Source organism: Rutilus rutilus (genome assembly GCF_951802725.1).
Source record: "Rutilus rutilus genome assembly, chromosome: 3".
NCBI classification, from domain to species: domain Eukaryota; kingdom Metazoa; phylum Chordata; class Actinopteri; order Cypriniformes; family Leuciscidae; genus Rutilus; species Rutilus rutilus.
The window spans coordinates 9,768,635-9,795,649 of NC_140211.1; the positions used below are offsets into that span (position 1 = coordinate 9,768,635).

The following is a 27,015-nucleotide window of genomic DNA, read 5'->3' on the forward strand; positions in this document are numbered from 1 at the left end:
AGTCTCTCACTTCCGCCAAAATGGATCAATGATTTTTATGACATCACTCTGCACTTCAGCTTTTCATCAAGATTTTATGTCCAACCAATTAGTGGACTAGGGTATTGGGGGCGATTTAGGATACATCCTATCAAAAATAGCGTTACTTTTTCTCTCTTTGCGGTTCTGGGCTTCCGTAAGTTGGTTAGTACTCTTGCGCGCTCCTCAGTGCCTCGGTTACCACAGCAACCAGTGGGCTTGCGCGCGCTTCCGTGGCCGCTTCGCAACGATGTAAGTAACAACAACTGGCTTTTACAGTCCCTGAATAAGTTACTACTAAATCGAGTAAACCGTTTTATCTCTATAAAATATTAGGTTTGTTAAAATGCGTCGCTCAAAGTATTTCATGCCGAATGAGGTGTCTCTTCACAACACTGTCAAAGATATATGGGTGTCGTATTTGGGCAAAGTGTACGATCTGACGCCACTCCTGGAGGAATATAAAGGTAACTTAAGCAACTAACTTTAGTACCGTATCATTAAAGAATAAATAACTATTTGCCATTTATTCAAAGCAGTATGTCAAAAAGACTCTCTCTCTCTTATATTACAGGTGATGTGTTATTGAAACCTATTACGGAGTGTGCAGGAAAGGACATCAGTAACTGGTTTGACCCAAAGACAAAGGACGTAAGCCACACAAAAACAGTGGACAAAACTTAATGAAAATATAATATTTTCATGTCATCTGGCAAAGACAAGAACTGTACAGAAAATAACTCCACATAATAAAAATGTCATAACTTTTCTTTAGAAATTTCTTCTCTTTTTGTCACTCTATCTCAATCTTCTGAATGACAAAACATTTTATAACAAGATTATGGGACTGATATATATATATAGTCAAACCAAAATGTATTCAGACACCTTCAATATTTCTCACATTATCACAGTTTATTCGTTATAGTTTAGAAAATGGTAATTAAAATATGACAAGAACTCAGAGTTATCAAATCAGTTGATATTTCACTGGTTTTGGCCATCCTTCTGTTAGACTGTCTCACAATTGAATTAGGTTGAATATCTGTCAGCTGTTAAATTTAAGTACACAATTAGATGTCAACAAATTAGCAAGCAATGCTTAATTTTGTTCAGTCTGTGGTGTAAAAAAGTCGCATTAGCAATTAAAGAAAAAAACACTTAAGCAAAACATGGTCAGGTCAAAGTGTCTGAATCATTTTGGTCCCAAATTTTTATAAATGTTACTGGTATTCCACTGTATGAAGAATTTTTGGGTATAATATGTCACAGTTTACTTTATTTTGCTATCCTTACTTACATAAATGAACTATAGTGTCCTGAACCCACCTGTAAAAAAAAAAAAAAATATATATATATATATATATATATATATATCAGGTGTCTGAATAACTTTTGGTTTGACTGTATGTATATATATATATATATATATATATATATATATATATTGTTCTTCTCAATCTGGTGTTTTCCCTTTTCAGATTCTTACCCATGTTGACCCGATGACTGGCTGCATTAAATACTACACCCCTAGGGGGCGCTTTATACACATACCCCCTCCCTGCCCTCGCACTGACTGGGCCAATGACTTCGGGAAGCCGTGGTGGAAGGATAACCGCTATGAGGTTGGGCTGCTGTCCGCCAAAACACACTGGATCCGCATTATCAACACTCTGACCTCCGAGGAGCAGAGGCTGGAGGTAGCCCACTATATGAGTATACAGTATAGAGTTACTGCCTCTTAGTTGCAACAAGCAGAAAATGTTAAACACACAATGCTAACTCATCTGCAAAAATGATTTCGGGATTGTGTCTTAAAAAGTGCAAATTAATTATTGAAAGTCCCCCTGTATTCAAAATCATATTTGATCACTAAAATGCTTTAAAATAGCTTGAATGTAACTCTACACCCTTGCTTTATTTAGTATACGTGGAACCATTAATATGCAAATTAGCCCCGCCTCCACTCACTCACACCAGCTCAGAATACCTGATCCACTTGGTCAGCTTTACTGTTGTAAACGCTACACAATGGCAAGTGGAAATGTTAGTTTATTTCAACCACATTAGCCATGTTTGAACCAGAAACTGATTCAGAAGAAGAGGAAGAGTGAATTATACAGGCTTGTATATAAGTCGATGAATCAGAATGGTGTATCGCTCTCTACAATGTCAGACATATAAAAGTAATTGATATGATCAGCCTTTGGCTTGACTACTTTATCAAACAGCTAATAATGTGTTGCTAATGTTTCACAAACCATGTTCCCGTTCACCATCTCTGATTTAGAAAGCTGTCTTCTAAAAATCCGTATCCTTAGAAACGCCTTGAACAACTTAGAACGTCAGTGGAGAAAGTCATATAGTTCATCACAACATTGTAATATACATCATATATACATAATCCCGCTATATTGCTGAATCTACTAGATTTTTTTTATATCAACAGTAAAATGTAGCGGGATAACCTGGCTTCTCTTGAGACCCCCCTGGCAGCATAGTTAATGATATGCTAAAGCCCGCCCCCCTCGTGACTGGATTGGTTACAACATGTTTGTGATGTAGAGAACCACGTTTTTAAAACTGTCTTTGGTTTACTGCAGTTTTTAGGAGAAAATACTTAGCAATGGTGTTGACTGATGAATTTGCACATGGTTTGCACATTAAAGGTGCAATGTATAATTTGAAGCGCCATCTAGTGGTGAGGTTGCAAAATGCAACCAACAGAAGTTACGGTGGACGACAGGAAAAGATGTCGTCTTCTGTAGCCAGTTAAGCAATGAGGTTTCTTTATGAAGATAAATTCAGAAATAAGGTTTACCTAATTATTCAGTAAAACGATATGTTATTGTGAATATTATTGTTACTTGCTCATCATTGTGTTCATCATCTAGCTTTTCTGCAAGAAGAACAACATAGTGACGAAACACGTTTGTCCGTTTAGAGCTACTGTAGACATGACAGCGCATTTCAATGTAAGGGGACCCGCGGTGTATGTAGATAGAAATGGCTCATTCTAAGGTAATAAAAACATAACGGTTCATTAAGGAAGGTCTTTATACACCACTGAAAACATAGTTATGTATATGATATTGCATTTCTGTCAACAGATCCTCCTAAATATTACACAATGCATCTTTAAAGCATATTAAAAACTCCACATAGACATATAAACGACATTAAAAACTTGATTTTTACCACAGGAATTCCTGATACAATGCCTGTTTTACTCCACAGACCACATTCCTTATGTTATATTGCATGCTTGCACTGTGCTGCAGCAAACTGAGGAGGGCAGGATTTCTTCTCTTTCCAGTTCCTCTCATTCTTTTGATGTCATCCTCCCTCCCACTCTTTGCATCTGATCCTTTTCCAGCTTTAGGGAAATGGACCTAATGTTGAGCCTCTGGCATTAGAGGCGCTCTCAGACTGACCGTGCTTATTTACTTGCTTCAGCAGCAGCCAGGCTATATAAACTCTGGGCTGAACAACCATCTGCCAGTTTTCATTCAGTCCAGATGCTTCTTCATCTCCTTTCTGAGAGATATAAATTCGGAAGTGCAAGAAAAGAAGTCAGAATTGCGAGTTTCGTTTTTTTCCCCTCAGAATTATGAGAAATAAACTCACAACTGTGAGTTATAAGAGGTTATGTCTAAACTGCTCAACATCTTGCAATTCTGACTATTTTCCCTGTACAATTCAGAGTTTATATCTCACAATTCAGACTTTTTTTTTCTTCAGAATTCCGAGTTTATATCTCACAATTCAGACCTTTTTTTTTTTTTCAGAATTCCGAGGTTATATCTCACAATTCAGACTTTTTTTTTTTCAGATTTCCGAGGTTATATCTCACAATTCAGACTTTTTTTTCCAGAATTCCGAAATTATATCTTACAATTCAGACTTTTTTCCCCCCAGAATTCCGAGTTTATATCTCACAATTCAGACCTTTTTTTTTTTATATCGAGTTTATATCGCAAAATTTACTTTTTTTCCAGAATTCCAAGTTTATATCTCACAATTCACTTTTTTTTAGCATTCTGAGTTTATATCTCACAATTCAGACTTTTTTTTTAGCATTCTGAGTTTATATCTCACAATTCAGACTTTTTTTTTTCCAGAATTCCGAGTTCATATCTCACAATTCAGACCTTTTTTTTCTTCAGAATTCCGAGTTTATATCTCACAATTCAGATTTTTTTTTCAGAATTCCGAGTTTATATCTCACAATTCAGACTTTTTTCCCCCAGAATTCCGAGTTTATATCTCACAATTCAGATTTTTTTTTCAGAATTCCGAGTTTATATCTCACAATTCAGACTTTTTCCCCCAGAATTCCGAGTTTATATCTCACAATTCAGACTTTTTTCCAGAATTCCCAGTTTATATCTCACAATTCAGATTTTTTTCAGAATTCCCAGTTTATATCTCACAATTCAGACTTTTTTCCCCTAGAATTCCCAGTTTATATCTCACAATTCAGATTTTTTTTCAGAATTCCCAGTTTATATCTCACAATTCAGACTTTTTCCCCCCAGAATTCCCAGTTTATATCTCACAATTCAGACTTTTTTTTCAGAATTCCCAGTTTATATCTCACAATTCAGACTTTTTTTTCTTCAGAATTCCGAGGTTATATCTCACAATTCAGACTTTTTTCCCCCAGAATTCCCAGTTTATATCTCACAATTCAGACTTTTTTCCCCCAGAATTCCCAGTTTATATCTCACAATTCAGACTTTTTTTCCAGAATTCCCAGTTTATATCTCACAATTCAGATTTTTTTTTCAGAATTCCGAGTTTATATCTCACAATTCAGACTTTTTTCCCCTAGAATTCCCAGTTTATATCTCACAATTCAGATTTTTTTTCAGAATTCCCAGTTTATATCTCACAATTCAGACTTTTTTTTTCAGAATTCCCAGTTTATATCTCACAATTCAGACTTTTTTTTCTTCAGAATTCCGAGGTTATATCTCACAATTCAGACTTTTTTTTCAGAATTCCCAGTTTATATCTCACAATTCAGACTTTTTTTCTTCAGAATTCCGAGTTTATATCTCACAATTCAGACTTTTTTTTCAGAATTCCCAGTTTATATCTCACAATTCAGACTTTTTTTCTTCAGAATTCCGAGTTTATATCTCACAATTCAGATTTTTTTTCCAGAATTCCGAGTTTATATCTCACAATTCAGATTTTTTTCCCCCCAGAATTCCGAGTTTATATCTCACAATTCAGACTTTTTTCCCCCCAGAATTCCGAGTTTATATCACACAATTCAGACCTTTTTTTCCCAGAATTCCCAGTTTATATCTCACAATTCAGATTTTTTTTCCAGAATTCCGAGTTTATATCTCACAATTCTGATTTTTTTCCAGAATTCCCAGTTTATATCTCACAATTCACTTTTTTTTCTTCAGAATTCCGAGGTTATATCTCACAATTCAGACTTTTTTTTCTTCAGAATTCCGAGGTTATATCTCACAATTCAGACTTTTTTCCCCCAGAATTCCCAGTTTATATCTCACAATTCAGACTTTTTTTTCTTCAGAATTCCCAGTTTATATCTCACAATTCAGACTTTTTTTTCTTCAGAATTCCCAGTTTATATCTCACAATTCAGACTTTTTTTTCTTCAGAATTCCGAGTTTATATCACACAATTCAGACCTTTTTTTTTTTTCAGAATTCCGAGTTTATATCACACAATTCAGACCTTTTTTTTTTTCAGAATTCCCAGTTTATATCACACAATTCAGACCTTTTTTTTTTCAGAATTCCCAGTTTATATCTCACAATTCAGACTTTTTTTTCTTCAGAATTCCGAGGTTATATCTCACAATTCAGACTTTTTTTCTTCAGAATTCCGAGGTTATATCTCACAATTCAGACTTTTTTTTTTCAGAATTCCCAGTTTATATCTCACAATTCAGACTTTTTTTTCTTCAGAATTCCGAGTTTATATCACACAATTCAGACCTTTTTTTTCTTCAGAATTCCGAGTTTATATCTCACAATTCAGACTTTTTTTTCTTCAGAATTCCCAGTTTATATCTCACAATTCAGACTTTTTTTTCTTCAGAATTCCCAGTTTATATCTCACAATTCAGACTTTTTTTTCTTCAGAATTCCGAGTTTATATCACACAATTCAGACCTTTTTTTTTTTTCAGAATTCCGAGTTTATATCACACAATTCAGACCTTTTTTTTTTTCAGAATTCCCAGTTTATATCACACAATTCAGACCTTTTTTTTTCAGAATTCCCAGTTTATATCTCACAATTCAGACTTTTTTTTCTTCAGAATTCCGAGGTTATATCTCACAATTCAGACTTTTTTTCTTCAGAATTCCGAGGTTATATCTCACAATTCAGACTTTTTTTTTCAGAATTCCCAGTTTATATCTCACAATTCAGACTTTTTTTTCTTCAGAATTCCGAGTTTATATCACACAATTCAGACCTTTTTTTTCTTCAGAATTCCGAGTTTATATCTCACAATTCAGACTTTTTCCCCCCCAGAATTCCGAGTTTATATCACACAATTCAGACCTTTTCTCGCAGTTCCGAGTTTAGATATAACCTCAGAATTGGGAGATATAAACTCGGAAGTGCAAGAAAAAAGTCAGAAATTCAATTCAATTCACATTTATTTGTATAGAGCTGTTCACATTACACATAGTTTTAAAGCAGCTTTACAGAAAATGCATGTGTCTACATTACAATTTAGAGTGATCTGTTATCAGAGGTAACTGTCTAAGTTATGTATTTCAGAAATGTACATAATACAAATCACAGTTAGCTAAAATTGATTAAATGTGGAAAAATTATTGAATGTGAGTTTATATCTCGCAGTTCAGACTTTTTTCCAAGTTTAGATATAAAATCAGAATTGGTAAATATAAACTCTCAAGTCTGAAACAAAGAGAGTCATAATTGTGAGATAAACCACACACAGACAAGACTTAAGCCTAGTCCCAGAATAAAATGCGTGTTTGAGCTGATTTAAATGAAAGCAACATGCATTGACATATCTTAAAATATGTCAGTGCAATTTTTTTGTCTCAAGATTCACACCAGTAATGTTTTTTCTAAGGCACGTTTATAAAAGCTACTTAAACGTCCTAATTAAACTAAGACCTAATCCTGGCTTAATCTAAGCCCTGTCTGTGAAACCGGGCCAAAAAGTCATAATTACCTTTTTTATTCCATGGCCGAAACAAGATTTCATATCTTTCCCTGGGCCTGTCTAAGACAAATTACTGCCCTCTGTCTTTCTGTAGAAGTATTTATTTACACCGTTCAGAAAATAAACATATATTTGAAGCATTTGAAGCAGCCAGATAGTTATTTTAAGCAATTGTTTTTTTATGCAGGTATGCTCAGAGGAGACCTTGGATGAGATTCTCCAGCGATACCTGCGCTACAATTCCCATGCATCAAGCTACACCTGGAAACACAATGGTGTAAATTTGGACATGAGCAAGACCCTGAGTGAAAACGGCATCCCTGAAGAGGACGAGTTTTACTGCGGAAGCCCAGACTGTAACCTCTTCTCTCCATCCATATGCCTGTATTTTAACGACGACCTCACTGAACTCTAAAGACTTATGCATTAATATGAACAATGGCATATAATTCATTAGAATATTGTATCCACTGCTAGCAAATTTATAGGCATCTGAGCAAGAACGCCACATCAACTATTTATGTGTTCAGTGCTTTATCGATTTCTGTCTATGGTTATCTTATTGCAGCTCTCTGGGCTTCATCCAATCAAATGCCGTGCAACAGAATAAAAAAGATGAATGTCAGCCTACATAATAAACCCTTGAACCATAAAGTCTGGTGGTTGCCATGGTAATTGCTCGGAGGAAATGCAGCAGCTACTGTATTGTAGGCCACAGCGGGCTCTCAACCCTAATTAACTTGCATTATAAATGTATGCATGTACACAGAATTGATTTCATGCAACCAACATATCAATGAAATCACTACTTTATGAGACTCGTTTGTGTGATGCCATTAACATCAGCAAACGTGCGTCTTTAAGGCAAGCAGTTTCATTTGCTGCTCGTCTTTGTGTCGTGTGCACAAGAAAGAACATTCAACCAGGGGATCTGGCTAAAGATGGCTTAAAATTATTTAAAAATAAGACAACATATACTTTAAAATAAGCTGAACAGCTAAAGCTCAAGATGTGAGTTGATGTCATATTTCTTATTTTAATTAATTCCCCCAAACACTTGTCATTTTACTAAAGAGCTGGGGTTCCCACCGGTATTTAAGATATTTAAAACAATTACACAATTTTTGTAGACCTGGAAAAGTCATGCATATTAGTAAAATCTTAAAAAGTCGTGAACATTTCTATAACATACATACAGTTTTCTAGTTATTGTCAAGCTCTAAAATATTTTAATGGCTAGAAATTGCAATTTGTGAGTAAAAATTATAAAAAACTATTCACAAATGACTAGAAAAGTCATGTAAATTCATTAATAAAATGTAAACTGAAAAACATTGTTATTTAAACTGCTTCTGTAGTTGTGCAATTGTATTTTATTTAATGTAATTATAATAATAAAAGTAAATGTTAGAAATATAATTTCAACTATTTATATAAATATTTATTATTAAATGAATTATATTGCCACTAGTTTCTGTAAAAAAAAAAATATATATATATATGTGTGTGTGTGTGTGTGTGTGTGTGTGTGTGTATATATATATATATATACACACACATATATACATATTATTATAATTATATTATTATTTTTTAAATGTGCAGCTTTTTCTTTATATATCAGAAGTGCCAGACATATCTTGGGGGCGTCAATTGTCTTTGACAATAGTGTCAGAAAGGATGAGAACCGCTGATGTAGAATATGAAACTATATATATACGAACTGCAAGTTTAATCAAAGAAAGGGTATTTCAAGTTGGAAAATGTGCATAAGCTGCTCTGGTTTGCATGGAAACTTGTGGCATGCATCCTTGAAAAGTGTCAGCGTTTAGAATGCAATATGAGCATTTGCAAACTATTAGTGTAAATCAGCAGCTAAACATGTGGAATGATCAATCTGTGCCATTTCCATTTGCTAATAATTATTCTATCTTTTGCAGCTTTGATAACTTGCTTTGTTTTGTCCTCACCTCAAATAGTTAAATTTTAAGCAATGCAACATGATGTAAGTGTGGGCATGGCTGCGGCAGCGCTCCCCCCCGAGCCAACCTCACATCAGCCCTTTCGCTCCAGCTCTTTTTCTTTTTTTCTTTTTCTTTTGTGGATTTGTTTTTACAAAGGTGGGGGCTTTAAAGAATATTAAGGTGGCCATGTTTGTTAGATTCGTGTTGCTCTCTGCAGTGTGCGCGCGCGTTACTACCGTGCACTTGCAGAAAAAAACAGAGTTACAAACCAGGCAAGTCTGAAGCAGCGAGAGAGAAAGATCACACAATAAAAATGAAATGAAATACAAGTGCAATCAGCCATACTCCCCCCTCCAGTTACAGTGTGATTATTTTTTTAAGAAGGGAGGGGAGACATGAGAGAAAGAGAGAGAGAGAAAAAAGGAGGAGGAGGAGGGGGGGCGTTCTGAAATAATATAGTCAGCCATTTTTATGTAAGGGGATTTTTCTTATGGGGGGGGGGTTGTTAAAAAATAAATATAAGGGCGGCCATCTTTGTTTCTCTGCCTTGTAGTGTAAAATATTCCAAAACGCCCCCCACTTTTTGTGTGTCGATTTGAATATTAAATAAATATCATAATTCGGACGGAATACACTTTTGGATCTCGCGGAACGGGGTCACCAGCGGGAATATAATGTCCTCTCTTCTCCGTTCTTGTGAGGAAGATGAGGGCACGGCGGTTAATTCCGAGGGAGGAGATTTTGATGAAGAAGAAGAAGACGACGGAGACCTGGACGAGAACGCAAGCGACATAAACTCGCCGGCGGCGCCTCGAGAAACTGCAGCAAGAGCCGCGCCAGGTACCGTACAGTCCGCGCGCGTGGGGCACAAAAACACATCGAAACAGACGCGAATCACCCTTAAACTGCGACATCTGCGCGACTGTATACTTCATCATGGATGCTCTGATGCTGTTAGGAATTGTGCATGCTTTATTTATCCGCGTGCATTTCGGCAAAGAGTTGCATAGAGTTTGGCTAAAGTTGACCGATCCCCTCTCTCTCTGTCCCGTCTGTGTCATTCATCAGGTCTTGTCATATGATGGTGCTTTTTCATCTCCCGCGGTGATCTGACAAAGGATCATTAAGCTGCCATCATCTCTCTCTCTTTTTTTTTTTTTTTTTTTTTTTTTATACCCTGAAGGTTGCGGATATTTACTTAAGCAGATACAGAATAACAAGCCAATGCATTGATCTAAATGCGGGTCAGAAAGAGGCGCGAGTGTCAGGACTAACTGTTACCGCTTTGATTGTGACAATGTAAATAAACTTGACCCGACCCACTGCCGCCTTGTTCAGAGATCTGCTATGCTTTCACTTTGCAAAATGTCATGACAGTTTGTCCTCTGTCATCATCCCTCAGGCTGTTTGACTGTATATATGGTATATATGACATCAACAGAGATAGTGATGAGTCAAAAGTTTCACTATTCAGTCGATTAATGTGCTATCTTATAGCGCACATTCATAGCTTAGTTATAAACATGACGCTATGTCATATTATTACGAGGAATGTGATTAGTCATTTTTATTTATTTTTTATAATAACTGGTAAAATAATTTGTGACACCACAATTTTTATTTTTAAATACTATTTTTCTTTAAAATAACTTTAGTTAATTCTAACTTTTATATTTGGGGCCTCGTGTAGTGTGTGTGTCTCGCGCATTCCCACAGTGCGCGTGAGTCAGTCAGCAGCAGCAGCACGCGCGTCCTGTCTCGCCCCCGCGACCTCCATGTGCGGTTCATCTGGTGGTCTCTCACTCCGGGTGCAGGAGTTCACGACGAGGGGAGCATCAGCTTAGCTCACGGCCTTTCAATCCCCGAGCCTCGAGTGTGTGTTTCTGCCGCCTCTGGCCGGGGGGGGGGAGGGCTCTGCCCGCGCGCGCGCCCCAGCAACAAAGACACTATCAAATCCAACTCATTAATCTTAGCGCAATGGCGATACTTCTGCGCTATTTGCTGTTAGTCAGACATGATATGATGATACAGTGCAGATACGGTGCTACATTTACAAAAACAAGCTGTATAATGCAGTGTAAAACTAGAAAGTGAGTAGGTGTACTTTTTAACGTGAGCAGGTATTTCTATCTTATCTGACCCTTAAAAAAAAAGAAAAGCTCTTTCCTTGGTGTAGCCTTAAGTAATGTCGTCAGGTTTATTAGGCATGTTGAATTATATTTTGGACTTGGTAATATTATGTCCAAAATGTTTTTGAATTTAAATGGGCTAAAAGAGTTGTGTTTTACACAGAACTGAAAGAATAGACTGGTTTAGTTTCGTGTCAACGTTTTTACATGGCTGCTGTAAATTGTCACATGACTGCAGTTGCCCCTTCTGAAAGATGATGTCTGTGTCAAAGCGCCTTTTATGGAAGCATAATACAGGGACCTTTTTTGGAATATATAATATTAACCCCTTTTGATTTAGATGTTACCTCATGAAGCACATTGTAGGTTAACTGACAACAGGAACACATTCTGAGAGAGTTTTGAGTTTGATGGTTGTGGTTTGCTATTGGTCATCTCATGTGAGTGACAGGTTGTGAGTTATTTTGATTAAAGATTATGAGGGCACATAAATAAATAAAAAAGTATGTGCATGTATAAATCTTTTAAAAGAAATACTGCAGTATTCCATAAAAAAAGTAAGAATTGTCGATTTTGATTTCATGGTGGCTTTAGAGTAATTTATTCTGCTCATGCAGTGACCTGAAATTTTCATCTTATAGAGTGCCACATACAATATTTATCATCTTAAAATTCACTCTGTAAATAGCTTTCCATGCGAGCCGGCTGTCATAATTAGGTCATGTAGATAATTATGTTTGTGAGATTAATTCATTAAATAATACAGCTTAGTTCAAGTCATAAGTGGAATGACTTATTTCCTATGTGACAGTCTCGGTCTCTGCACCGCTCGTGTTGTTCAATAATTGAAGTGGGAAATGATTTGAAGGATACCTCAGAGGGTTTGCAAAGAATTACGGTCACTTTAATTCCATCAGTCCTCCCATGTTCCCTCATTTCCCTGCATCTCTCTCACTTAGATGATGGAGACGACATTGGCGAGACATCAGACAGGGACAACCTGGGGAAAAAGAAACGAGGCCCTAAGAAAAAGAAAGAGACGAAGAAGAAAGACAAGGACAAGGAGGGGAAGATGACCAAAGCGCGCAAGCGCAAAAAAATAGTATGTGGTGGTTGATGTGTTTTTCTGTCTTCATGTTCAGATGCATGTTTCATTCAACTTTTAGTTAATAGTAATCTGCAAACCATCAATTGATTTTTAATCAAATTACAAATTTAAGGCAAATTACATGATATGCTGATTAATTAGCCCTTAGGAATCACAATATATCAATATATTACGTATAATAATATATCATATGTATTATATCAATAATATATACTGTATATATATATATATATATATTAAAAAACAAAACTGCGTGCATTTTGCAGATTAACATTGTTTTGGTTTTGCTTTGGCTCTGCGTGACTCTGCGGATGAATATGGTTCTTTCTCATAACTAAAAGAGAGAGAGAGAGATATTATCCTGCTGCTCATAAAACATTCACTTTAGGCTTAAGATATATAACCAGGTTAGATGGAAAGTATCTCTCAAGCTGACTAGCTGAAGACGTTACTGTAGCTTTACATATTAATGGATATGGTACTGCGTTGAAAATAAATTCCAGCACAGCGCTACAACAACCATAATGAAATGAGCCTTCACAATAAATAATGCGTTACAGTGAACTCTGTTAGAGATCTACATATGGCTGTTGAGTGATAAAAACATCATCTCCGCGTCGCTTTTACAACATTTCAAATCCTTCAGTTCTCGCCATCTCCGAAAAGCCAAGCCAATGTTGATTCTTGTTTTATTACGAGCTCTGTCTCGTTCTCTTTTTGCCAGCAGACTCTCCTCTGTTCGGCGTTTGTTTAAAACGGGTTCTCCATGTCAACCTTTCTCTCTCGTTGTGAAACTAACCTCTGTCACTCCCACACCAGACACACGCCAAAGTAGCCGGAGAAACTTCTCTCTATTTACAGATATGACGAGACACGCACGGGCGAGTGACGCATGTACGCAATTTCTCGTGAAAAACATCCCGACAGGTCTAAAATATAAACACTTATCATAGGCTTACCATAGTGAATCAGGGTAAGACAAAAACACGTTTTGGAAAAAGGATTGATGATGCATTGACAACATCTTTGTTGATTTTGAATAAAAAAGCGTGGTGTACATTTAAAAGTAATTGCGCAAATTTATTGTCACATTATTGTTTTTATAATTAAGTGTATTAAATGAATGCAAGTATATTGACAGCTCCAATGAAATGTTCTTAAGGTTGATCTCACTTTCTCCGCCTCTTTCAGGACAGTGACATAGAGAGAGACTCAGAACCGGACTGTGCCATGAACTCTGACAGTGCTGCCAGCGATTACGGAGGGGAGAAGAAAAAGAAGAAGAAACACAAGGATAAAAAAGAGAAGAAAACCAAGAAAAAGAAGAAAGAGGATGAAGACAGCACACATGAAGAGACCACAAAGGTTATCCATTTGCGATCTCTGTCTTTTCTTGCTCTGCATGCTGAGTCGCATGATTCAGGTTTTGTTTTTCCTTATTCTCTTCTGTATCCAAACACAATCAGCTCTTTATAAAGTGTACAATTTAATACTCAACTTAGAGAATAAAAACTGATCAAAGTAAACATACTTGTTTGGCTCAAGTAAAGTTAAGTAGGAATTGCATTTTTCTGTGGAAGTACTTTATTTAAAGGGATAGTTCACTTTGAAAATCAATTTTGATATGTTTTAGCTTACCTCAAGGGCATCCAAGATGTAGGTGTCTTTGTTTCCGCAGTAGTTTCAATTTGGATATTTTTAGGTCAAACCATTCTTGTCTGTCAGTCATTTCATGCAGGTCTATGGTCACTGTCTCAAAGAGCATGCACAAAGTCCAAATTAAAACAATTCCCCATCGTCCAAATGAACAATTCCCCATCATAAGTACACATTGATGGCCTAAGACACGAAACGAGCGGTTTGTGTGAGAAAACGAACAGTATTTATATCGTTGTTATCTCTTGAAAACAGCACACGTCCAAATGATCTGACGGCGCGGGCGGGTATAGATATATACATAGATGTCGCCTTGGCTACGGTTTCGTTCCAATGAACTGCAGTAGCAAAGGCGACATCTAGTGTATACATCTATACCTGCCCGCGGGCGGGTATAGATGTATACACTAGATGTCGCTAGGCTACGGTTTCGTTCCAATGAACTGCAGTAGCCAAGGCGACATCTATGTATATATCTATACCCGCCCGCGCCGTCAGATCATTTGGACGTGTGCTGTTTTCAAGAGATAACAACGATATAAATACTGTTCGTTTTCTCACACAAACCGCTCGTTTCGTGTCTTAGGCCATCAATGTGTACTTATGATGGGGAATTGTTTCATTTGGACGATGGGGAATTGTTTTAATTTGGACTCTGTGCTTGTGTTTTGAGACAGTGACCGTAGACCTGCATTATATGACTGACAGACAAGAACGGTTTGACCTAAAAATATCAAAATTGAAACTACTGCGGAAACAAAGACACCTACATCTTGGATGCCCTTGAGGTAAGCTAAAACATATCAAAAATTAATTTCAAAGTGAACTATCCCTTTAATGAAGAAAATGTAGTCTCATGAACAAATAAATTTAAAGGGGTCATGGCATGAGAAATCAAATTTCCTTCATCCTGCAAGTTTCTTAGCTTAAAACGTCCTCATCATTATAAACAAAGCATTTATTCAATCTAGAAAACAGCTCATTTTGATATTGCGGGATCTGTGATGTCACATAGGCAAATACATTTGCATATGACTGCCTCCAGAGCAAGACATCGACGAATAGTTAAACATCATCACACCATAGGCTCCGCCCACTGGCGTTCAGTCGCTTAACGACTGACATTTTCTTACACTGGATGTGAGCGTCACATCAAAAACAGAGAAACCATTAAAATCACTGACGCTGTCTACACTGATACAGTTTACAGATGCGCGTTCAGTTTCTGACGTACTCCACACACTTGAGTCTGTCGACAACAGGACTACTAGACGAGTGAAAGAACGTTCACTTGGTTTAAAAAGTTTGTTTGCGTCTCTGTACAGACTTCAGAAGGATCCCAGTGTCAGAAGCAAGTGGATGATTTATTTTAATGTCGTCCCGGATCATGTCTAAGGATTATATGTTTGTTCAGAGCTTTTTTTTTGTAAACGAGGCTCAGTGTAATGGAGAGTTCACAAAGAAACTCTTGTTGAAAGTTGAAGCAGCGACTGTATTGAATCTGACAGCAGCAGCTGCAGCACAAACTGAAGTAAATGATTTCATAATGCTTTATCTGTAAATTACAGTTTTATGTGGATAAGGTTTTCAAAACACTTACTCATGTGCAACAGTGAGTGTGCGTTGATACTGTTTCCTATGCAGTGACGTTAGCCAATCATAACAGTGGCCATTTACTGACAAGCCTTAAAGGAGCCGTGCCTTAAAAACTGATAATTTGAGACAGAATGAGGGTTGAAAATAATATATATAGTTGTTTATTTATTTTGCAAAATAAACTTTAGTGAACCTCAAGTAACATATTAAAATAAAAATCCACGCCATGACCCCTTTAATAAAGTAAAGTTACCTAGTTGCAAGAACACTTTAATCCAGATCTACAGTAGGATTAAAGTATTATATTTTACATAATTATTTAAAATATTTGCATTTATATGGAAAGAACTTGCTTAAATTCCTCAGGATCTAAGTTCACCAGAGGAAAACTAATCATCTTAACACTGATTCCCTACAAAACACAAATACCAACTACAACAAAACAACAGAGTTCAAAAGAATTCAAGCCCATGATAAATTCCCTTTATTTTACCAATAATTAGTTGAATATTACATAGCGGTTAGTATTTACTGTGTATCAGAATATGAATGGCTTTCATCTGCAGAGCTGGTGTTAGTGCTGTATATGCAAGAAATTTGCCTCAATGTAAGGTGTTTGCAGACAGAAACTTCACACATTCACAAACACATATGCAAGCACATCATCAGAGGTTATTCTCGCACTTGCATCCAGAAATTATGAAAGAATGACATGCACAAACTGTGACATGATGTTTCTAACTGTTGCGTGGCCATGATAATGTACCACACACATAATTACTGATCCAGCTAACATGTAGCGGAGCCCAGATGTGTCCAGATGTTTATTACCCATCCACACTGTGACAGCCATATGATGAAGCCTCTCTTCCAGCCGGTAGAGATGAAAACATCAGCCCAGCTGGCTAGAGAGTGGGGGCTGGAAGATGTCGATCACACATTCACAGAAGAAGATTACCGCACACTAACCAACTACAAGGCCTTCAGCCAGTTCATGAGGTACTGACTTGCACCAGGGCTTTCACACATTGTAGTTCCTTTGCAGCAACATTTCTGTATTAAACGTATTATATCGTCTGCAGACCCATGATTGCTAAGAAGAACCCTAAAATCCCCATGTCCAAGATGATGACCATTCTGGGGGCCAAATGGCGTGAGTTCAGCACCAATAATCCGTTCAAAGGCTCGGCCGCAGCCGTTGCTGCCGTAGCCGCCGCCGCCGCATTAGCCGTTGCTGAGCAGGTCTCGGCAGCGTCGGCCTCCCCTGAACCCCCACCTCAGCCACCACCACTTCGCAAGGCCAAGACCAAAGAGGGCAAAGGTAAGGGTTCAGAAAGCATGGGCAGCTTTATGGGTTTCAGTACAGGTACAACACACAGCACTAAAAATGTCTGGTTTTGTAGGATTGATAGCAATATCTTAAAAATTATAAAACGTTTCTTCTATTTTTACATTCCAATGACCTTTGTCGTCATCTTAGCGGACACTTAAAGTGCCCCATTATGCTATTTTAAAGGTTCCTAATTTTGTTATAGAGGTCTCTTACAATTTACAAAGTTTCATGTTCTCAGAATATACATTGCACGTCACCTCATTTCTCAAAGATTCAGTCTCTCTAAACCCCTCCTTTCCGAAAGCCTACTCTGCTCTGATTGGTCAAACAGTCCAGTCTGTTGTGATTGGCTGACCAAACATCCATTACCATATCTGAATTTCAGCTCCGAAGGCTTCCATAGCACTTGTAATCATACAAACAGTAATGATGGTGTCAGTTTTTCCGTATCATTTGCTGAAAACAGCGTCTTCCCGACATGAACAACACAAATCAAACTCTTCCAGTCTCAGCTACAACTACAGTGTTTGAGGGTCAAAGTAGACGTTGTTCACAGACAGCCAGTGAAGACCATAGACTGGCATTATGCAAATGTGTTACATCATTACGTAGGTTTGTAACAGGAAGTGAGACTGGAATTACTGACGACTCAGCAGTTCAGAATCAATTCTTTCTTTTAGGAGACAATAACTTTATTTGTCGTGCACTTGATCTTTAAAACTTTGCAGACCTTTTACATTCACAAACATCTATATTACACACTGCATGAAAGGTAATATTCAAAAAAGCATAATAGAGGCACTTTAAATCTCACTTATAAAACACTGAGACATTTAATTTAATTGCATATTTAATAGCAAATTAATATTACTCTTTTTTTATACTGCACCTTATTGAACTTGTAGCTTTTAAAAAATATATATTTTTAGTTTTTTAGCGTATTCTTTTTTATCCAGACAAAATGCTATCTAATTTTAATATTGGCCATTTATTGGTTATCGGCAGGCCCTGGCTACAAGAAACGCAGTAAGAGTCCTCGTGTCTCAGACAAGAAGAAGCCAAAACCCAAGAAAATGGCTCCTCTGCGCATTAAACTGGGAGCACTTGGTAGCAAGAGGAAGAAGAGCAGTTCGGTGAGAGTGTGTGTGTGATGCATATCCCCGTAAATGTGTGTTGGGTGCAGTGGTTGTGTTTGATTGTATGTGTTATGCAGAGTGAGGAGGTGGATGAGGACGACTCTGAGCAGGAGAACTCCAGCGTTCATAGCTCCTCAGTCCGATCTGACAGCTCGGGACGGGTCAAGAAGAACAAAAGGGGTCGTCCGGCGAAGAAGAAGAAAAAGGGTGAGATCCCCCCCCCCCCCCCCGTTTAACCCTCTGATTTAATAAATAAAGCAAAAAAATCTAAATTTTTTGCTTTTCATACAAATTTGAATCATTCCTCTTCCTTGTGCCCTAAAATTATTAACAAATGTTCACTGAAATTAGGGCTGTGTGGTATGACGGTATATATCAGGGCGACAATATAAAGTGTCTACGTTACAGATTTAGCTATATATTGCAGTGTGTACATTTATCCACGTAGCACAGTACTACTTAAAGTTATTGACACGTTAGAGTGATAAAGAAATATGCGTGATTGAAAAAAATAAAGAGTGGGACGTGCATGAGAACTCAGTGGCGTACTCATGCTGACTGACTCATGATATATAATTATTGTGAAATACAATTTGTTATATCATGAAATTAGATTTTGGTCATATCGCACCCCCTCCCCCAGTTTCAGTAGAGGTTTCTTAGTTCATTACCATATAATTGTGGGTAAGAAACCAATGATAATCACCCATTGTGGTTTGGATGCACACCGATAACGGCTAAAAATTGCTTTTAAAATCTTCTTAATGAAGTTGACATTATGCTCGCTCATGCTCGTATCTCTCTCTTTCTTTCTCAGTGCTGGGTGATGAGGATGGCGATGGCTATGAGACTGACCATCAGGACTACTGCGAGGTGTGTCAGCAGGGAGGAGAGATCATCCTGTGTGATACCTGTCCTCGAGCGTACCACCTGGTGTGCCTTGAGCCTGAGCTGGAGAAAGCGCCCGAGGGCAAGTGGAGCTGCCCTCACTGTGTGAGTCACATAAACCCAAACCTACAGAATCACAGATCCATTTGAAACTGAAGGACTCAGTGAAGCCAGACATCGTCTGATATATTTCCCACATTTTTATAAGAGCAGATCATCAACAAACCTTCATCATATACAGCATGAGATCAAACAGGATGTTTTCAGTTTGTTATTCCTCTCTGTAGGATCTTCACACTGAGCTTTTCTAGACTTATTCCCTAGTGAAAAATAAATATGCTAAAATGTATTTGAAATACATTTATTTTAATACTAAGTATACTACAAATACATTTACATATTTATGTACGTAATATAAATACCCTGCAATTGTACTTTTGGTATCCTAAATTTGTATACTAAAAGTCTGCTAAATTGGAACAACTAATTTTGTACTAAATGCACTTTATCCAGAAGTAGTGCTGAGGTCCAACTAAAGAAATACTTAAGTATATTTGATTGTGCTTAAGTGGAACTATTGCAAGTATACTTTAAGTACACTTTAAATATCTTGCATTTAAAGACTGATATTATACAGAGATCATACTCTCCTTACTTAGATTGATATTAAAGGGGTCATCGGATGCCCATTTTCCACAAGTTGCTATGATTCTTAAGGGTCTTCGTGTAAAGTTTGTAATATACTTTGGTTAAAATTCCTCAATGGTTGTGTAAAGCAACACCCTTTTTACCTCCTCAAAAACAGCTCTGTTCACAGCGACCCGTTTCGGTGCATGTCTCTTTAAATGATAATGAGCAACTGCTCACCCCACCCCTCTCTTCCATGGGGGGTGTCGAATGGCTGAGCGGAGCATGAGCAACATATTCATAGCAATCATATTGCTCAGAAAATCCAAACGGCTTGCTTATTGAGAGTGTTTAGACTTTTTGAGGATAAAAATTGATTTTTTTCATTGTATGGCGGTTGTGTCCACACACTGCAAAGACACATTTATATGCAAACACCATATAAAAGTGAATTTTGCATCCGATGACCCCTTTAAAACACATTTTAGGCTTAATATTAAGAAATGTGCATTGTGCAATAAAGAAGTGCTCCAAGGAAAGTTTAATTATAATCTTTATATCAGTAAGTCTCAGTCAGTAAATATGTATTTGTAGTATACTTAAATACATTTTGGTGTAGGTTTTTTCCACTAGGGTTGTAATTAAAGTCTATATCTTTCAGGAGAAAGAAGGGATCCAGTGGGAAGCAAAGGAAGAAGACTTTGAGGACTTTGAAGAGGAGTGTGACGATGTCCGGGATGTGGAGGCAGGGCTGGGTGGAGAGGAAGAGGAGGATGATCACATAGAGTTCTGTCGCGTGTGTAAAGATGGAGGAGAGCTGCTGTGCTGTGACTCCTGCCCGTCATCCTATCACATTCACTGCCTGAACCCCCCACTGCCCGAGATCCCCAACGGAGAGTGGCTCTGTCCACGCTGCACTGTGAGTAATGCTCTGCCACTACACACGTGGTTCTTCAACGACTGGCAATTTTATCTCCAATGGCTTAATACTGACTTCTTTTTGTTGTATTGAAGTGTCTTGAAAACTTTTTACAATAACTGATATATGCTGATTTTCAAATGTCTTTTTTTTGTTGCTTTTACGCAGTTTTTTTCTCTGACCCAAACATTAAACCTTAAACTACGAACTAAAACTGTGGTAGTTGAAGCATAAACCATTTCATTGTTTAATGTGGAAAAATGACTTGCTATGGGATGTCCCGTAGTTGTGGAGACACCACAACAAACAATTTTGTTGTGGTGACTCCTAATAAAGTTTTTTCCAAAAGTTATTATACTTGCTTACCATGGAGACAACAGTGTCAGTGAAGAGCATGCTTGAGATGAAATATGAGACATGTGATGTGTGAAGAAAAGAAAGAAATTCAAGGTAAATATCTCTCGTGAACAGAATATTTTTGTCATTTTCAACCTGTAATTTTGTTAATATATGTGTGAAATATGTATGAGGTCAGTAAAAAAAATGTATATACTTTTATTCAGCAAGTATGCAAAGTCTTACATGGTTACTATTTCAAACAAATGCTGTTCTTATGAACTTTCTTTTCATCAAAGAATCCTGATGAAAAATGTATTAGTTTCCACAGAAATATTCAGAAAAAAATTATTGATAATAGTAATAAAAATGTTTCTTGAGCATATAAGATAATAACTTCAGCATATTAGAATGATTTCTGAAGGATCATGTGACAGTGAAGGCTAAAGTAATGATACTGAAAATTCAGCTTTGACACAGTCAGGAATAAATTGCATCAGTACATAAATCTAGCATTTTATGTATTCTTAATACGTACAATAAAGTATTTACAGTATATAAAGAGAAGTAAAGACTTGGGATAAACACAGGTGTGTTAACTGAGATGGGTTTAGCTGAGTTGAATTGGGTTGAATTTAGATTAGATAAGTCAGTTGAGTTTTTAAATATTGATTATTGTGATTGGTTTGGGTTGTGGATAAAGTCATTTATTAGGTTATTGAGTTTAACTTATACTTAGGGAAAGAAGACAAGCTTGTGATTTTAATTTATATTTAATACATCACAAATTCATCAATGGTCAGTCTATCAGAAATTTGTAACACAATCGGCTGTTAACTTCTGTTGTCTGTTTTTCAGTGTCCACCAATCAAAGGGCGAGTGCAAAAAATTCTGCACTGGCGATGGGGTGATCCCCCACCCCCAGTTCCTGTCCCTCCACCCCCAGACGCACCCCCCGATGCCCCGCCCCCTCCGCCCATGAAGGGTCGCCCAGAGAGAGAGTTCTTTGTGAAGCTAACGGGACAGTCCTACTGGCACTGCACCTGGATCACAGAGCTACAGGTGCGAGAGTGAGACAGATGTGTGAGACAGACATAACTGTTATGCGATGTGCAGATTTTCTCTTATCCATCTGTCCTTCCTCAGCTCGAGATCTTCCACTCTGTGATGTTCCGCAACTACCAGCGGAAAACGGATATGGACGAGCCGCCCAGTCTGGACTACGGCTCTGGGGGAGAGGAGGATTCTGGGAAGAGTGAAAAGCGGAGGGCCAAAGACCCTCAATATGCCATTCTGGAGGAGAAGTACTATCGATATGGCATCAAGCCAGAATGGATGATGGTTCACAGGATAATCAATCATAGGTGTGTGATTTTTTTGTGTTAAACTACTATATTATACTGTATATACTAATACTTTGTAATGTCAGAAGATTAAAGTGTGTGTGTATTTGTGTGTGCACAGCTTGGATAAAAAGAGCAACTACCACTACCTGGTTAAATGGAGAGATCTGACCTATGACCAGTGCACCTGGGAGAGAGATGAGCTGGACATCCCTGAGTTTAGTGGGCACAAAACGGCGTACTGGAGACACAGGTGCAGTCATACATAGATGTTTCAGCAAACTTTCACAAGGGTTTGATTTTTTTCATTGGATAGTTCACCCAGAAATTAAAATTCTGTTATTTAAAGGGCCTATATGTTGAATTCAGAAACCGACACCGGTGGCTGTTAAATGAACTGCAGCCATCAACTTATTTCTCGCGCTCGCACTCGTGCACACGTAACATACACTAGACCAGTATATTTGAGACTAGACTATATAGATCTGGCTATGTGAGACTATAGTTTGAATTAATTCCTTTTCTTTGCATTACACCTTGACATTACAGTACAGAATGGCTCCTGAACATTGAATAATCATTCGCTTCATGTGTCATTGAACGGAAGAGAGGCTCTCGGGAGCGTAAACGTCACATCCTTTTGATTTTTCCGGCAAGTCCTTTACATAAAAATCAGTCTACAGGCCTTCATAGACAACCTAAGAAGTTGAGGAAGGTCCTTTTTTAAGTTTCGTTACAAGCTGTTCACACATTGGCAACACAGATATCTTATATATATCTATCCCCTTTAATCATCCTCACGTTGTTTTATTATATTTTTATTGTATTTTTTTCTTCAGTGGAACACAAAATGAGAATTTTAGTAGAATGTGAATGATCCTTTTTCGCTATAAAGATTGACTTGTTTGCCTTTAATGTCCTACATCTGCATTGTAACCTCTTTTAAATAAATGTTTTAGTATATTTTTTCCAGCAGTTATGATATTTTGAATGCAGTGTTCTATTTTTTTTTTCTTATAGGGAGGAAGTGATGAAGGAAGACCCAGAGAAGCCAAGGAGGATGAGGAGGAGAGAGGAGAATGATGAAGCTCCAAGCACGCCTGTTAATGATGTTAGTGCCTTTTATATCAGGGGTTCTAATATTTTTTATACAAAAAAGTAACATTTTTGCCAAAATCAAACAAGCCCAGCCTAGTCAGAATGATGTTTCCCGATTTCTTTTAGAGATGGACAACGCAACCAAATGCAAATACTCACAATTCAACCAAATACAGAAACGCATCGCAAATACTCACAACGCAACCAAATACAGAAATGCGCTGCAAATACTCACAATGCAACCAAATACAGAAACACACTGCAAATACTCACAATGCAACCAAATACAAAAATGTGCTGCAAATACTCACAATGCAACCAAATACAGAAATGTGCTGCAAATACTCACAACGCAACCAAATACAGAAACACACTGCAAATATTCACAATGCAACCAAATACAAAAATGTGCTGCAAATACTCACAATGCAACCAAATACAGAAATGTGCTGCAAATACTCACAACGCAACCAAATACAGAAATGTGCTGCAAATACTCACAACGCAACCAAATACAGAAATGTGCTGCAAATACTCTCAACCCAATCAAATACAGAAATGTGCTGCAAATACTCACAACGCAACCAAATACAGAAACACGCTGCAAATACTCTCAAAGCAACCAAATACAAAATTGTGCTGCAAATACTCTCAACGCAACCAAATACAGAAATGTGCTGCAAATACTCACAACGCAACCAAATACAGAAACACGCTGCAAATACTCTCAAAGCAACCAAATACAGAAATGTGCTGCAAATACTCTCAACGCAACCAAATACAGAAATGTGCTGCAAATACTCACAACGCAACCAAATACAGAAACACGCTGCAAATACTCTCAAAGCAACCAAATACAAAATTGTGCTGCAAATACTCTCAACGCAACCAAATACAGAAATGTGCTGCAAATACTCACAACGCAACCAAATACAGAAACACGCTGCAAATACTCTCAAAGCAACCAAATACAGAAATGTGCTGCAAATACTCTCAACGCAACCAAATACAGAAACACGCTGCAAATACTCTCAAAGCAACCAAATACAAAATTGTGCTGCAAATACTCTCAACGCAACCAAATACAGAAATGTGCTGCAAATACTCACAACGCAACCAAATACAGAAACACGCTGCAAATACTCTCAAAGCAACCAAATACAGAAATGCGCTGCAAATACTCACAATGCAATACAGAAATGTGCTGCAAATACTCTCAACGCAACCAAATACAGAAATGTGCTGCAAATACTCACAACGCAACCAAATACAGAAACACGCTGCAAATACTCACAACGCAACCAAATACAGAAACGTGCTGCAAATACTCACAATGCAACCTAATACAGAAATGTGCTGCAAATACTCACAACCCAACCAAAAACAGAAACAGGCTGCAAATACTCACAAAGCACAAACGATCAGGATGTTAAAATTAACAAAAAAACTCACCTTTCAGGTCAGCGACAACACCACTGACGAGTGGACATTGAACAATAAGCATGTCCCAGTCAGGTTCGTCACTTGTAGGGTCCCCAGGAAACATTTTTGTTGTGGTCTGTGCTTTTTGCAGCGCTTTTCTGTATTTGCAGCGCATGTGTTATCAAACTGATGAAGATGATTTCATAATTTGCTGGTGTTTTTTCTATTTGCATGTGTTTTCTTCAGTTCCAGCGCGTTGAGCTCTCTTGGCCACCATCATTTTAACCTCTTCTGATGTTATAATTTTGTCAAATCTGCTTTCTAGCACAAAGTCCTCAGTGCATTAAAGCTTTTGGGTCATGTAGGAGCACCCTTCTTTCTGTCTTTTCTCACCATTTCTCTGTCCATCTCTCTTCTTTCAGCCCACAATCAAGTATGAAGAGCAGCCAGACTTTGTGACAGAGACAGGAGGAACGCTGCACCTCTACCAGATGGAGGGGCTGAACTGGCTGCGCTTCTCCTGGGCTCAGGGCACTGACACCATCCTGGCTGATGAAATGGGCTTGGGCAAGACAATCCAAACCATTGTCTTCCTCTACTCACTGTTTAAAGAGGTCTGTGCGGCTCAGGCTACAAAAGTATATGTTAAATGACAAGTAAATTTCACGCTATATTTTCTCTCTCCCATCCTGTTTCTCTCTGTCTGTTCTTCCTTATCACTGGGTTTATTTCTGTTTATTAGGGTCACACTAAAGGGCCATTCCTGGTGAGCGCACCGCTCTCCACAATCATTAACTGGGAGAGGGAGTTTGAGATGTGGGCTCCAGACTTCTACGTTGTCACCTACACCGGAGACAAGGACAGCAGGGCCATCATCCGCGAGAACGAGTTCACTTTCGACGACACAGCGGTGAATCGAGGAAAGAAAGCCTTCAAATTACGGGTGAGGAGATGAGCACTGGAAATTACACAATGGTTGGTGATTGGAAAAGTGAAATGCAAAGATGGACAGTGTGAGGAGGAAAAGGAAGTATGAGAGAGTAGCCATAGTATGAGAGACGAGAGAAAGGATGTAATTTGGTTTTGTAAGAAGAAACATACAATAATTGACTTTTACTGTAACCATTCTTTACACTTCCCTCCAGAGAGAAGCGCCCATTAAGTTCCATGTGTTGTTGACGTCCTATGAGCTTGTGACTATAGACCAGAACGTTCTCAAGTCCATTGACTGGGCCTGTCTTGTAGTGGATGAAGCCCACCGTCTCAAAAACAACCAGTCCAAGGTATACTCACTTCATGGGTTTTTCCCGTTTTCTGTCCAGGATTTTATTCGGTTTGTGTGTGTGTTTGTGACGGAGAGAGAGAGAGTTTGGAAGATTTAATTTTCTAATTTAATACAGGAAAGGAAATTACTTTTTGGATTCTTTGCAACACAGCAGATTGAGGATGACAGAAATAAACCGGCGCCTTTATAAACGGTCATAATAAATCCATTACACATTTTCATTCAGCAAGCCATTATCTAAGTTAAAAAAATCATAGCGGGGACAAAAATATGGATGTCAGAAATGTTATTTTGGAGTGCTTTTTTTTGGTAGTTTTAAATAATTTTTTTACTAATCATTGTGTGTGCGCAAGTAACTTGATTAAAAAATGAATGAAATGTATAAACAGTGCAGCTTTAAATTGGATTAGGACGTTTAAACAGGACATTAAATAGGACGTTTTTGTAACAATGTGAAAATCTTGATCAATTTGATCAAGAGTCCTTACTAAATAACAGTATCAATTACTTAAAAAAAACAAAAAACGTTTGAACGCTAGTATATATACATTGAGGATTATCTACACATACAAAAAATGCATTACGAAAAACAAATTCATACTAATTCTACTCCTATTTGTACACTTTTGCACAGAGATGTAAAATGTTGTGTCATTGGCAAGCTGTGCTTATCTCGGTTTCATACTAAATTATTAGTGATGCACCTTGTATGTTTCCAGTTGTATTTGTGTGTGTGTTTTATTAACTGAAGTCTTTTGTTGTGGTGTGTTAGTTCTTCAGGAGACTGAATGACTACAAGATAGACCACAAGCTGCTGCTAACGGGAACGCCACTCCAGAATAACCTGGAAGAACTTTTCCACCTGCTCAACTTCCTGACGCCCAACCGCTTCAAGTACCACAAAACACATAAAAGCGCACTTATCCACTCTAGACTATAAAAGTGGCCCAACAAAGTATTTGGACA

General features: G+C 37.6%; 2 protein-coding genes across 5 annotated transcripts in view; both read left to right on the top strand.

Moving 5' to 3' along the window:
• The first annotated feature begins 6 nt into the window (after positions 1-6).
• Positions 7-7,850, top strand: cyb5d1 (cytochrome b5 domain containing 1). The gene is made up of 5 exons (XM_084403342.1): positions 7-270; positions 355-485; positions 593-669; positions 1,500-1,718; positions 7,397-7,850. Coding segments are annotated over exons 1-5 (657 nt in total). The 5' UTR covers positions 7-268; the 3' UTR covers positions 7,625-7,850.
• Positions 7,851-9,582: 1,732 nt separating this feature from the next.
• Positions 9,583-27,015, top strand: part of chd3 (chromodomain helicase DNA binding protein 3) — a 60,929-nt gene continuing 43,496 nt past the window's right edge. For all 4 annotated transcript variants that reach the window (XM_084405921.1, XM_084405922.1, XM_084405919.1 and 1 more), the window contains exons 1-17: positions 9,583-10,013; positions 12,262-12,404; positions 13,602-13,775; positions 16,537-16,661; positions 16,745-16,983; positions 18,001-18,128; positions 18,209-18,338; positions 18,949-19,124; positions 20,308-20,565; positions 21,760-21,963; positions 22,048-22,265; positions 22,366-22,497; positions 23,265-23,355; positions 25,187-25,378; positions 25,507-25,707; positions 25,910-26,047; positions 26,822-26,943. In XM_084405921.1, the coding sequence (XP_084262047.1) occupies positions 9,848-10,013; positions 12,262-12,404; positions 13,602-13,775; positions 16,537-16,661; positions 16,745-16,983; positions 18,001-18,128; positions 18,209-18,338; positions 18,949-19,124; positions 20,308-20,565; positions 21,760-21,963; positions 22,048-22,265; positions 22,366-22,497; positions 23,265-23,355; positions 25,187-25,378; positions 25,507-25,707; positions 25,910-26,047; positions 26,822-26,943 (2,837 nt within the window). In that variant the 5' untranslated portion in view covers positions 9,583-9,847. The remainder of the gene's footprint in view (positions 10,014-12,261; positions 12,405-13,601; positions 13,776-16,536; positions 16,662-16,744; positions 16,984-18,000; positions 18,129-18,208; positions 18,339-18,948; positions 19,125-20,307; positions 20,566-21,759; positions 21,964-22,047; positions 22,266-22,365; positions 22,498-23,264; positions 23,356-25,186; positions 25,379-25,506; positions 25,708-25,909; positions 26,048-26,821; positions 26,944-27,015) is intronic.